At 36.4% G+C, this 15,020-nt stretch overlaps 1 protein-coding gene across 33 annotated transcripts in view; it reads right to left on the bottom strand.

Annotated features, from left to right (window-relative positions):
* HDAC9 (histone deacetylase 9) overlaps positions 1–15,020 on the bottom strand; it is a 1,021,922-nt gene that overhangs the window by 394,482 nt on the left and 612,420 nt on the right. For 16 of the 33 annotated variants that reach the window (XM_067042622.1, XM_067042627.1, XM_067042630.1 and 13 more), the window contains one exon: positions 912–3,535. The exons of 3 other annotated variants lie outside the window; for them this stretch is intronic. In XM_067042622.1, the coding sequence (XP_066898723.1) occupies positions 3,221–3,535 (315 nt within the window). In that variant the 3' untranslated portion in view covers positions 912–3,220. Of the gene's footprint in view, positions 1–911; positions 3,536–15,020 lie in introns of those variants that run through there. 14 more of the 33 variants (XM_067042606.1, XM_067042614.1, XM_067042608.1 and 11 more) reach the window with 1 other exon arrangement.

Here is a 15,020-nt window from a genome sequence, read left to right as displayed (position 1 = left end):
TTTGTAATTTTATAGTCCAAAGGCAATTCAGGAAATTATGACTAGCATTAATGGTATTTCCACAATTCTAACCAAATTATCTAGTTTAGAGCATTACAGAATGATAATCCATTTCATAATACTCAATGATATTAGCTCCAGAATTAGAGTAGCTTTACCTCATGTGACACTATTGAAGTTTAAAGAGAATCAAAGAATATAAAACAAATATTTTTAACCTATTGAACCAAATACACAGTAACACATTATGAAGTACTGACTAGTAAGTTTTGCTTGCAACTGACCAGAAAAGGAAAAGGAACCCTTGGATGTATATGGTCCGGTTCCCTTCACTTGAGTCAGGCTCCTTCTACTTCACACTATTATAATAATTGTTTCCATATAAGGGGAGGTCATTTAATTACTCTTTTCTCTTTAAATTTATGTACTGTCACTTTATACTTGTAGGTCAGGTCCTTACTGTAATAGGTATAACTATTATGATACACAGAAAATTATTCATTTTAATATTTTATTGAGTGCTTGATATATTCAAGAGATTATATTAACCTTTTTAAAAATCATTTTTTAAGTTGAGCAAAGTTTGGAACTGATATCTATTTATATAAAATTTTATATTTAGAAGTTGACATCAAAGATGATAACATATGAAAAAGGCCACGCGGGGAAAATAAAACTGCAACATATTTTACATGTGTTTGCTATGTGATAATGGCTGATGTAAACAGGTTAAAGTCACTATTGTTGAATTTATTATTTTTAATGGCATTAGAAGTAACTGCTCGAAAGATCTTTATTTTCTTGTTTCAACAAAGAATGGTAATATATTTTGGTATATGAGACCTAGTGCATGAGCTTCAAATTCGATTAAATATATCAAGTTTACACAAAGCCATATGTATGAAAGGGGATCTTTTAAAAAAAACTTTATTTGAGAAAGGAAGAGACTTATAACAGAAGGCAAGAAGAGAAACATACAAACAATATATTTACAACACAAAACAAGAGATCACCTTCAAGGGTGTAAATTATAATAAATACAGTAGATTTTAAAAGAGACATTTATCAATTAGCTCTAAGATTATTTAAGTCCAGCTTTCCTTTTCACTGGTTCCAGGTAGTTTCTTGATTAAATTCAAAGACTATCAAATTCAAACAATTAACGTCCACCAACTGTACTGATGAAGCTCTCTCAAATGACATTATAAAAAATAGGTTTTTTTTGTTTGTGATTACATATCTCTGCAGTAATATTATACAAAAGCCTGCTCAGCCACATGTTCCTCCCCAAATAAAATGTATTTTAAAAGATGCACTATCCCTTTTTTATGAGATTGAAAAAAGACTTTAAAGAAAATGTATATTTATGAGATGGGAAAAATAAACAATTTTATCTTAGGAATGTCATATTTTTAATGCAAAACAACTGACAAAAAGTCATTTTAATCTGAAGGAATATACTAACCAAAATACGTTGATAGTAGGAAGTGTTGCCTATTACAGCTATTTGTCAAATTATCAGGACTTTCATTATATGGAAATGTTTTAAACTTTCTAACTTCTAGTTATGTTAATTTAATTTGAATGGAGACTTTTTAAAAAAGGATAATGTATCTTTAGCAGTAACCTTTTTTAAGAAATATTTTAAAATGTCACAGCAAAATGTAAACAACACGTGCCAGTAACATACAGTTGTACAAGGTCTACATTTGGCAAAACTGCTATATCTCCTTTGAAACAGGATACTACACCTTAAAATGCCTCGGATTTAGAAATATAAATATTTTAATAGAAAAAAACCTCACAAAGATTCTAGGTCAATTTGGATTATCCATAGTAAAGGGGTCTTAGTACAACGAATCTTTAACTAGCTTAACAAAAGTAAACCTATAAAACAAGGTAAACATATCAAAAGGGAGTATGAAGGAAATGTTCCAGTGAAAAGCTTCCTTAACAATTTCCCTACTTGTGGTGTTATTTTCTTAGACAATAAATCAATTCATAGAGTGCCCTTTAAAAACAGAGAGAGTAAAACACTATCCTCCGTTTTTTTTTTCCCTACATTCCTCAGTACATGAATCACTTGGACTTCCTGTTTCCACAAGGCATTTCCTGTTCAGCCTCATAGAATCAGTTTTCTGTAGAACAGCAGGAACCTGACAAAGAACTGACTTAAATAAACAGTCTACTGTTGCCTTCAAAGTTGTTTGTATTTCATAACATCAAAGGACATAGTCCTTCTGAAGGTGCATTATGTACAAGTAGATTCTTTTGTTTAAACCTAACTTTCCTAATTTTTTATTTGCCAAAATAGTATGGTATATGCCGTGTCATTATGGAATTATATTAAAGAGATCCTAGTGACAATGATTATCAAACATGATACACCTTCTTCTTTTAAACATGATTTTGACTTCATATCAGATAATAATCACACCGTTACTATGTTTTCCACAACTGTAGATACAATACAGTATCTGATTGGATCATAATGCTGCACATTACTTCTTGCCAACATTTGCATCTGCTTCATTTGATCTTTTTCAATAAACAATGTCATCAAATAACACAGGATAAAAATGAAATGAGCAGTACTAGGTGAGACATAATGTAATATTTAAAATAGTGCTGTGCTGTACTTTGCATCTATATATTTAAAACCACCTCTATTCCTAAAATTTTCAGTTGCAAACTATACAATAACCTAGGACTACTGGCATAGTAACCAGAACATTTCACTTAACAAAAAAGAGAGAGGAAGGAAGGGCTGACTACCTTTAACAGGGTTCAAGACTGTAGTATGATACATTATGTACAACAATGTGAAAATTGAATTCTGCATATCAAAAAAATCAAGAACTAATAGAATGTTTCATTGATCAGACTGGGAAACTATATCCAGCAGTCACTGATCTCAACAGATAAACTAAAAACAACAGTGAGTTCGTTTTCCTTAGAAGTAACTGGTGGGGCAGGCTTTGGGATGAATTAAAACCCTATTACTTGGATACTGATGTAGTATAATTTTAGTGTAACAGGTATTTCCTTACCAGTAGAGTTTCAATGAAACCTTGATATCTATATAGAGATCAGTATATAGAAAGATCTCTATATAGATATATCTACATTAGAATCCTTAAACACTAAAGTCAAATCATTCAGAGATATAATCGGATAGGAAATTATATCCATTTACCAAAACCTGCAATGCATTTCATATTCAGATAATGACTTTAATTACAAATCCTGGAGCTAAATCTTTGCCTATTACCTGTTGCATAAAAGCAGCCTGCTCCCCAGATTCCATTTCCTGGATCTGAGCATCTTCATCACTGTCCACTGGTTCCTCTTTGACCTTCACAGCCCCAACTTGTCCCAATGTGTCATCCACACAAGCACTGCTGTCACTCCTAGTGCTGTTGCCACTAGAGGGCGCTCTGTCTTCCTGCATCGCCTGGTCCCCCTGAAGCTCTTCCTCCGCTTCCTCAAGGTGACCGCCTGGTTGCTTCAGTTGTTCAATAGATTTCGAAAGCAGCTAGAAGAGAGTGTTCAGGGGTTCAAAATTCAATAGTTCTTGGTGGTAACAGAGCAGCAATATACACTTTGATTTCTTATGACTCTACTTCAGTACACTCTGATGTCTAATCTCTGAACATTCGTTTCAGAATGAATTTGTATGCAACAAACTTCCTCAGTAGTACTAAATCTGAAGCAGTCCCATCAATTCCATATTGTATTGGTGTCCTAGACAGGGAATGAATGAAGTCTTTAAGTGGTTTTTAAAGATACCTCACTCTTTCGGAAAAAAGTAAATAAACTTTTTCTATGGAAACCACAAAACTTTCACAATCTCATTTTCCATCAAATGGCAACTACTGTAAAAGACAGAAGCAGCACAAATGATAAGAGGTCTTCTTGCCTATTAATTTTCCTACACCTAAATGGTCAAATGATAAAAGACCTTCATATATACTTCTAAAACATGGATATACTGATTTTGAAATCCTGAACTTTAAAAAGATGTGGAATTAAAAAAAATTTGACAGCACTAAAAATGTTTTATAAACATATCCACATGTAAATTAAATAACAGGAAAGAAACAAGGAATTCTTTTTAATTTGAAAATTATTATTTAGACCTTTTATTTTGTAAATTAAATCATACTTAACCTTCAGAAGTGTATGAATTATAATTTTAAAAAATAATCGACAACACACCTAACTTAATAGCAAAATGTCATAGTATAAAAGCTCAGTATATGGGGAAAAATTCTCAAGATGATTCCATCTTGTGTAGGCTTTTTGTTTTCTTTGACAAGGACCCTATTGACTGATCATCTGCAGATCCTGAACTGTGTTTGCAAGAGTGGTTAGAATTTTCTGCTGAGTCAGTGCCCATGTAAGCAACACGCCAATTATTACAATGAGCAGCACGGTTAGAATACCACCACAAAAATCATGAATACAGACTTTTCTATGAAAAATTCAAATTTACCTCCCACTCACACCTAACTATGTTTTTAAAACTAAACACATACTGAAGAGTTAGAATACATAAGAACTCAAACTTTGCAGGGTGTCTATTCCTCCAATCCTCACAACCTCAAATGGCCCTGCATATGCTGACAAAGCCTTTCAATTTCACTCTAGTAGAATTATCCTGGGAGTTTTCATTCATTTATTCAAAAAATGTTTACTGAGTGCCAACTATGTTCAAGACACCCTGCTAGGCACTGGGAAAACAGCTACTGCCCTGCCCTCATGGAGCTTATAGTTTAGAGTGTTAGAAAGGCACCAAATAGATACATAAATTTGTTCTTCTTTTCAAGTGTGGTAAATGAAAAAAAAGAAACACAGGGTGTTAAAAGAAAACACACTAGTTGGTATAGGAGGGGAAGTGTGGACTATTAAGGAAGGTTTCACTGAGGAAGGGCTATGTTTAGGCTGAGACATGAAAGATGAAGGATGCACAGGATTCGTTGGGTGTGTGTAAGGAGTGTAAATCAGGGGAGGGAGCACTTCTTGCAGAAGGCACAGTGTGTGGACTTAAAGAGGAGCCCCGTGCATTTGAGCCATTGAAAGGCCAGTGGGGTTTGAACACAGGAAGACAGGGAGAGAAAGCTGTAAGACGATTTTGGAGCAGGTAACACAGTTTATAATATATTGGGGTTGTGAATAAGCTTCTAAAGAAATAAAATATAACTTAGGATAAACCATATATAAGACATCCTAAACCAGACATGATCAAGTGAAGAGAATACACACCAATCAAAACTCATATCAAAATGAAGAAGGTAAACTTAAATATTAATCCTTCGTGCCTACAATCTAATGTCTATTGTTCCTGGACAGTTAGTATAAGGAGAACATTCATCCCACCATGCTTTAAATGTTTTTAAGTACTTTTTAGGAAACTATCTGCAGGACTTTTGTACCAATCATGCGTGAACACTTATCAGCTCTTCTTGTCTTAAATACATAATAATTTGAACACTGCTGAGATTTTGGAGGAAAGAGACAATGTAATATTCCTGAACTCTGACTATACAATTATAAAATTCCATTTAATTGTCTAGGGAAAAAAAAACATCTAACACCACAGAAAACAAGCAGGGTTTTAATTGAAAAGCTCCAGTTTTAGCTGGGACACCAGGGATAAGAACATTCGGTGACAAACACCCACTCATTTTTCAGAGAGAGAGAGAGAGACAGAGAAAGAGAGTGAGAAAGAAAGAGAGAGAGAGACAGAGAGGTCATCAGCCAGGCCTGCAACTTTGACGTCCATCACTCACCTAGGATCACATACAAGAGCAGGTTAGAGGATTTTGTGGTGAGAAGAGATTTACTTAGAAAAAGTACTAGTCAGGTGAAGGAGGCTGCAAGAGCCCCTCAGAGAGACTATCTGCCAGAAGACTGCTGCAATTCATCTTATGGATGGATGTACTGAGCTGTAGAAAGTCCCCCTCTTGCTACCAAAGCTTCACTGGAAAGGTTCACGGGAGCTAGCTCATCAGAGCTGATGGGCCAAGGATACTGGTGGGTCAAAGAGACGCCTCCACAAGGTGATCAAACGATGCTGCCCATAAGAGCCTCTGTGAGGGCAAAAGAAAAAAAAACTCTATGGGATGTGTGGCCACAGGACAGGAACTAAAGGCCATTCATGAAAGGTCAGCCAGAGAGCACATGACCAGTGTCCAGGAAATACCACGTCAAAAGTTCCTGCTTCCTGTGGGTGACTCTGCATCTTATCCAGCTTCTGGATGTTTGAGTACAGGGAGTATTTAATAACCAAGAGGAAGTTACAGATGCCACCCGCTAAGTAAAAAGACTTTTCTGTTGCTATTTCTCTCCTCAGCTTCAGTTCCAGCATGGCCTCTCACTGCCTTGACCTCCTAACCTCCAATGGTCTTGTCCTCCACCCTACCTCAGCTCCCAATGACCTGGGTTTCGTTGGTAACTGTACACTCTCCTAAACCTCAATTTCAAACATCATTACTTTCTTCTGGCTCACCCTCAGAATATTCTGACCCCAATCATTCCTCACTCTGGAGGGTCTTCCAAGCTACTGAGCCTACCACATTCTCACTGCCTATCACCGCCACCGCCCTCATTCCCTGACTTCCTTGCTAGACTAGGTTCCATTCTCCACCAATAAAAAATCACTCGCTTATTATCTTCAACTCCCCTGCCCTTTTCAATATGGATTTTACTGTATAAGTAAGACTTCGAACCTTGGTTAATACTAAATCCCTGCCAAACTCAAGCAGCTGAATAAGCTAGGAAACAAATAAACAAATTACAGTCATGCTGAGTGTTTTTCTTCAAATTTGTGGTCATAACCCTCAAATGGACCCTCAGTGCTGCCTGGAAATCCTAGTACATTTCTCTAGTTAATTTTCTCCCACTCTTTCAATGACTATTTCAAATTACTTCCTCTCTCCTCAAACCCCTAATATCCAGACCTCTTCCTCACTCCTCCTATCTTTGCTTCTTATTTTGGTGAGCAAATAGAAGCATCAGCAGAGAAACTCAACATTCTGCTACTAAGCTGTCCCACTCACTCTTCCTCCTGTTACAGTGAAAGAAAGGTCTTCAGCCCTAACTTAGTCAACCCCTCAGCTTAATGCCCTGGGTCCTATCCATTCCTGCAGTTATCCACTTTGTCCTCCATCACTCATTTCCCTTCTCTGCTGCAGTACTTCCACTTGGACACCTTCAGTCTTATCATCCATTTTAAATGAAACCTCCCTTGACCACCCCCCCCACCCAAACCCATTATGTACCTTCCTTCACAGTAAAACTTCTTGAGTTATTTCTCTTCATTGTCTTCATTTCTCTTGTCCCATTCTCTTTAGAATTCTCGCCAATTAGGCTTTCATCCACACTATTTGACTGAAATCTCTCTCGTTAAAGTCAATAATGACTGCATAAATACCAAATCCAGTGGCACTTGAAATAGGATATTAACAGGTGCAGTCAGGATGAAGCATTTTAGAAAAGAAAACATGACAAAAATCATAGCATCTTTGAAAGTAAGAGATTGATATTACTAACAGTGGTGCAGCCCAAGACCAGACAAGATATATGTGAATTTACTGAAATATAATTTCCTACAGATAGCAAATACGTCAAAGAAAATCTTTAATACTGACAGAATGCTGAGTGGTTACAGAATAAATCACATGTACATTTTAACAGAAAACCTTTAACAGAAAATCCAATATGTTAATGTATTTCTGAGGTCACCAGAGTACCCAGAAATCATATCATTTAGTCCAGGAATCACGTTTGGCATTCACTACCTCACTGACATAGCGACATACATGAAAGTGTGTATAACAATTTCCAGTGTACAACACAGAAACAATACTGTTTGTTCCAGTGCCTCTGGCTTCATCTACACTTCAGCTGGATTAAAGGAAACACGAGAGAGAAAAGTGCCAGAATGGATAATGCTGTGATAACTGGACAAGAAGGCCAGACAGCAAAATGATCTCTTCCAAGGGCAGAATTCCTTACGGGTTTGTAAAAGAAATGCTTCTTGACACAAAACAGTGACTTATGAGTGGGGACCATATAGATATAAAATGTTGGAATTGGAAATTTTCTAATAACATTCTTCAAATCCTTATTTGATAGAGAAGGAATTTCATGCCCAAGTAAAAGCCGAGTCATCTCCAGAGAAGAGAAGACACCTAGAACTTTTTATACCCTTCCACTCTGCATTCTCCTCTCAAACGGCTATATTCCAAGGACAACTGAATTCATATAAAACAATTCCAATGTCTCCCCTGAGCTCCAAACTTGCATATTCAGCTGCTTACCTAACGTCATCACTTAGATCTAAAATATCCAATAGGCATCAGAAACTTTAAGTAGCTCAAAGATAACCTTTATTCCCACTGCACCCAAATGCATTGATCACCTAATTTTTCTCATCTGAGTAAACAGCATTACCCAGTTGCATGAGTCGAAAATCTAGGATTTATCCTTGTTTCTCTCTCACTTGTCTTCATAAATATCTGAAAACTTAATTGTGCTTAGCAACAAAGCTTTGACACGTTATTTTTCCCCAGGTTATGAGGTGAATGCCAGTATCCACGTGAATAATAACTACTACTTTTTCACCATTTATGGAATAAAACATGCTCTTTGTGAAGTTTCAAAAAATACAAAAGAAATAAATGGGATCTCCTGGAGACGGTTTTGCAAAATATAAATGCACAGAGGGAGTTAACCTACACTTATTTTTTTTTAGATATTTGACTCAAGCTGTTTTTATTTAAACAGTCAAATTAGCCGGAGTGGAAAAATCAGCAATAAACATGAAGAAAATCTGCAAACAAAAGCCACAGAAAACCTGCCTGCCAGGATTGACTTATTTCAGATTTTTAAAGTGAAAAGTTACTTGTTGTTATTTGTAAGTTTCTGACTATTTACTGGGAAATCCAGTGTTTGGACTATGTTGTGTTCTATGTGTTTTTGAACTACAAATGTGACCATTACAAAAAAGGTATGAGCAAACCCTTTTCTAATTTGTACTGTTGCTGAGTGGCCCCAGCTGCAGGGAGGAGCTGTCTGCTTACTCTCAGTGGGGTGGCAGGGTCTCTCTTTGGTTGAACATCTGGAGGTGATCCCCCAGCAAAGCTGAGCTGTTGCCTTGCTGGCTAGAAAACACAAGAAGAAACATCTGTGTGACAGATAAATGTGTAAGCCTGCGTGAGTCTCGGCTGAGGCCCCATCTGTAAAACACACTGTGTGTCATTCGTCTGACACCAGGTGAGTTACTTTGGTGGGGAACCCAGCTGAGATGAAGAAGATGATGGCTGAGCAGCTTCTTCTACTCCTTTTATCTGTGCTTTTCCTCATCTGTCAGCATGTCTCTGTATTCTACATGCTACTGTACAGCAATTGTACCAAACACTAAGAATGCTGCAGGCGGTCCATTACCATTCTGGGTTTGTAACACACACACTATACACACTTACACTGGAGAGTTTATAGACCAGATAGCTTGATAATTTATCCAAACTGCTCACAGCTTCAAGTATGATAACTCGACTCTTGAATTCTTATCAATCCCTGCTAGGGTCACAACTATAGCAAGTCCACAATTTCAATGTTTGGACTTTGTTATATGATGTTCAACATAATTCCATGTTGAACATCATATAATCTATTGGCAAATGGTGTAAAATTCATTAAATAATATTTAAAGGGTGTGCTGCTAATCTTTACACATTGACCCATTTAAGTCCATCTCTGTGTAAGTTACATTGTTTGATAAAATTCTAGAAACAAACATAAGCATAGTGCTTTGGAATAAAATGTCTTTAAATTTTATATTTTTAACTTTAGCCACAGAAATCCTTCATGTCCTCACAAATATCTTTAGATATGGAATATCAAACTAAGAACAGGAGTATATAAGGAGTAAATCTGTTTCTGATAGACATCTGATTTTCTGAACTTACCAACAAACCATTCAGCACAAGTGTTCAAATTAAACCATGCAAAATGACCTTCAACCCTATTCATCACTTTCTTATTTTGCCTCATATTTTAAGACAGATTTTACTTGGGGAATGGCAATAGCATAAGTTTTTTTTTTGTTGTTTTCTTTTAAATAAATGTAAAATACTTCTTTTGGAAAATAAAACCCTTCCCTTAAGCTCCAAGGAAACTAGATTTAAAAATAATGATAAAATTCTGCCTCAATTCACAAATAGATTAGGTATGCACCAACTGTTCTCAAAAACAACCAGAGCTTGGAGGGCTTTCAAATCACCAGGTCTACTTAGAGAAGACGACTCAAGCCAAAATACTACATGTCATTTTGCTTCTGTGCATTTTAGGGAAATAACCAGAAGAACCAAAGTTAAATAACAAGAGAGAAAGATTTTCTAAGTACTGGTCCATTATTCACATAAGTTAAAGGTCTAAACTGAAAAACACCCTTTCTTGCCAATATTGAAGAGATATAAAATTAATCTAGGGATCAAATGAATTCTTAATAAAAAATGCATTTATTTTTATAATGCTAAATGACTATCCAAAACAATGCCAGCAATTAAAATATCCTTTCTTCGGCTCTCAAAACATCCTAATATTCAAATAACTCAATTATGTGTTCACTTCCAGAAAGGAGACTGAAAATTTCCTCCTCCCGGCTAGTTAGAGAAAGTTACCCACTTTCATTCATTCAACAAATTTTTACTGAGCACTTGCTATATGCCAGGACCTGGGAAGAGAGCGGTCAATCAGGCAAGATTCTGTCTCTCAGGGGGAAATAAAAAATAAGTAACTGAAGGGTGGAACTAAATGTGATAGGGAATGATGGGGGAAGGAGTGGGTATCTGTGTCCAATTTGGATGGGCAAGGAAGGCCGCTCTGAAGAGCTGAGGTTTGAGCTGAGAGAGTCTCCAATACCAAGGTCGAATCATAAGAACACCTGGAGGCCGAACATCCCACACAGAACTGTGATTCACAGTTCATTCCAGGAGATGGAAGGAGACTCCTCACAGACTGGAGAGAAGGCCAATGTGGTGGGAGCTCAGCGAGTAAGGGTAGGGAGTCGGAGATAAGGTCAGTGAGGGGGCAAGAGCCTGTGGGCCATGAAAAGATATTTGGATTTTATCCAACAAACAATAAGGAGCAACTGGGGAGTTTTTAGGAAGCCCTTGACATGATTTGATTTGCATTTGTAAATGATCTCTCTGGCTGCTACAGAATATTGGATTTAGGTGGGCAAAAGTAGAAACAGGAAGACTGGCCTTTCAGAATACAAAATCCTCAGCAAGAGAGTGTAACAAGAACTATTAGGGGCTTTTCTTAACTAGAACACAAATGAGCTGTTTTTCCTTCTTTTAGAGCACTGTGTAATTTTATGTCCTTTTATGTTACATAACAGGATTTTTCCCTGATAATCTCCTTCCTGATCTTCAGTTGACAGTACATTTTCTTTTAAAGTTTTCTTTTTTCCTCCTTTAAGGGTAACGAATAGAGGCACAGTGAAGAAAGGCATGCTTATTTTCTTTGCTAACTCTTGGTGATTTTGGACTGTCTCTCAGAATAGACAAGATCCCAAAGCCAGGGAGCTCCTGATCACTTGACTCATAAACATCTCCCTTTCTCCCCTCAATCCCTTGCTTGGGTAAATAGTAGTGCAAACGCTACTTTAAAAAGACAACCAAGAGTAAACCCCAGACAATAACTGCCACGTGGAAAAGTGGGCCCCGTGTAGCCAGACTTTTCAATTTTTCAGGCAATACCAGAAATCCAGATTTGTATTTGAAATGATTGACCAAAAACTTGAATGCTTTTTAAGACACCAGGCAGGCCAAAGACATCAGTTCAATGGAATGGATCCAGTCCATAGACTATCAGCCTGTGACCTCTGCAAAGAATCCCTTATGTCTCTTCTTGCTTGAACATTTTACGGTTTAAATCATTTAGGGCTGATGTCTGCATGCTCTTAAAATACAGCATCCTTCATACTTGTGATTTGTTTTATGTTCCCTACATGGTCAAAAATTCAAGTACTTTGCCAGGGGTTTGAGGTAGGAGTATGGATTGACTACAAAAGAGCAACACAGGGGAATTTTGGAAGTTGAGGGAACTGTTCTATATCTTGATTGCAGTAATTATATGACGATATACATTTGTCAAAACTCATTCAACTGCACAGCAAAAGGAATAAATTTTACAGTGTGTGAATTATATGTCAATAAAAAATTCAATAACTAACCATAATATTGTTCCAAAGAGAAAACAAGATCAGCTTCATGATGAATACAAAGATGCAAGGAAGAGCTGGAACAAAATTCAGTGGTTTGGTTTACAACAAAGTCGCTTGATGCAATATTGAGGCAAGTGAAAAATGTGTGTCTTAGAAATATTCTACACTTCCAGAAAGCCATTTGCATTAATATAGCTGGGAAAATATAACTCTTAGTGCTATATAAGAATATAAATACTGTGTTAAATGGAAGGATTTCTTACTATGTTTACAAAGCACTTTCAGTACATCCTCTCATGTAATTCTCACTATAAACCTCTAAAGTGTGCAGATTAGAGCATTAGTGGACAAAGAGGTTTGACACTTTGGCCAAAGTCACAAAACAAATAAGTAAGTGTGCAGGGCATCATAAACTTCTCTTGGAAAGGCTACCCAGCATTCTAGGTTTTGCAATTCATATGAACTATGCATTCTGGAGAACTATCTTTGATTAAAATTATCTATTTGCACGTCTATGAGCCATTCAAGGGGAAAAACATGCCTTCTCTGTTTTCACTTCCAGGATGCAGCAAAATAGTTGCCAATAAATCTTTGTGGAACACCAATTATTACATGCCAGGAAATTATTTTTTAGAAGTGAGTTTTTATTGCTGGGTGATACAACTAATTTGATAGCAAAAGAGTAACGGTATATTTAGGGCATGGGAGCAGAGCCCTGGATGCAATTCTGCCTGAAGGAATGGGAATACTCCAGACTGTATGACATTTCAGGGCCACTATAATCCCTCAGTCTTCATAAATATTTAGAGAAAGAGCAGAAAGATACAGAGGAAAAAAACCTCTAAAATCAGGAACTTATAAGCAACCAAAATCTGTAACAAAGAGACTGCTACACATTGGTGGTTTTCATGTCCACAAATCACTTAGTTATATTTAAAATTCCTTAGTATGACTTAATTATTTCATTCTGTCAAATGAAACTATTTGTCAAGGTTGGGAAACAACCAAATTATTTAGCTTCCCTCTCCTTTTGAACTCCTGGAATCAACATCAGTCAAACCACTCACATGGCCTAATTCCCCAGATACTTTTCTTTCCCCTATTTTCTTACCTCATAGTCATGTCCAACTATTGTTTTTCTCATTCAATAAAAGCGTCTCTGGCTAGATTAACAGTGCAGAGTGAAAGGGAAAGGTCGAGGTCCTTCCCTTGGTCTTCAAGTTATGAAAGCAGCACTGGGAACGTTTATGAATGTTACACATTAATCCGCTGAAATGGTCATTTAGTTTCTTTTCCAAACACAGGATTTCATCACATCTAATAATAAAGCAACAAGCCATTTTCTGTATATTATAAACCATCAACTTGTAATTATATAGTGAAATGCTTTTATATGAATTCTCTATGATGATGTAAGCTGGTATTGCAGCATAAGTAGTTTTCTTTTATTTTTTTGAAGCCCAATACATACCTACAAGGATCTATTTACATTGGGCTAATCATGTCGAAATAGCATCTATTTAAGGGTAAAGTCAAAGTTTCTTTTATAAACCTCTATAGATAGATAAATAATCTAGGAGGCTTTTTACTGTTATAAAATTGAGACTGCCTTTCAATGCCTGCTAAAGTTTTTGGACATACTATCCATCTAATGAGCAAAATGTAATCCTAAATTGGTGATTAAAGACTCTGCATGGAAACAAGCTGTCAAATGGATAGAGAGAAATTAAACCTGACAACAGTAATGCCTACTTTCCTAAATGAAAGCCCAGTTCAAGTTTCTACTCATCCATTTTTCAAAACTTAAAACAAGGCATTTTCCAAACCACCCATAGATGAGATGCCAACATTTGCATTTCAGTTGAACTTGATGAAGTCAGTTGACTTTCAACTTCAGGCTTGCTCAGGACTCCTGTGAGATGTTTGCCCAGTCTAAAAAATATGGCAATGTTACAACACAGAAGAAAGGAATGAAGTGTGGCCTGGCTGCAGTTGGCTCTGTACAGCATTCACACTGCATTGCTGGAAAGCCAACAGGATATCTGAAAGTCCCACCATTAGGTCCATATAAAAAGACATCCAAGTGAGTAACTGGATGGAGGGCAATGAGTGGAGAACTGGGAAGCAAGGTCAGGAAATGGGATTTCTCCTTCCTGGCAAATCCAAACAAATACCTAAAAAATAAGATAACCCTCCTTTTTTTTTGTTTGTTTGCCTTGTTTTTTATTGTAAGTTTCCTACTTTTGGCAAGAATAAAATTAGGAAAATCTTGTCTCCTGCTTAGTGATAAATATTGAAATCATAAGCCTAAGTTTACTTTAAAGACAAGCTTTTGTGTCATACAACCTATGTCGGAATCCCAGCTCTGTCAACTACTAACCTAGCCACCTCAGTCAGCTTACTTTAGCCCTTTTAAATTAACTTTCTTGATAGTAAAAAAAAAAAAAAAGTGTGCTTATAGTTTGAGGAGATGATACACATAAGAATGATGGCATGGTGTCCCAGCTCATAGAAGATCCTACACATAAAAGAGAGCTGGCATCATTTAAATGATCCTATCCCTAAGGTCCCTATGGGACAGGTTCTGGAAAGATGCATGTTGTATAAAAGATGGGGAGGAAAAGATACACTAGGAGAAATAGGTGTAGCAAAAAAGCAAAAATTGGTACCTGGTCATAATCTAATTATCCTTAAAATATTAATCTTCTTACAAGTAAGGCATGGATAGAAATACCCTTATTAAAATAAAATAATATGAAGCGTGACTTCAAAATATGTAAAC

Source organism: Kogia breviceps, chromosome 9 (genome assembly GCF_026419965.1).
Source record: "Kogia breviceps isolate mKogBre1 chromosome 9, mKogBre1 haplotype 1, whole genome shotgun sequence".
In the NCBI taxonomy this organism is placed as follows: domain Eukaryota; kingdom Metazoa; phylum Chordata; class Mammalia; order Artiodactyla; family Physeteridae; genus Kogia; species Kogia breviceps.
Note: the sequence above shows the minus strand (reverse complement) of the source record. Positions and strands in the feature narration are given on the sequence as shown.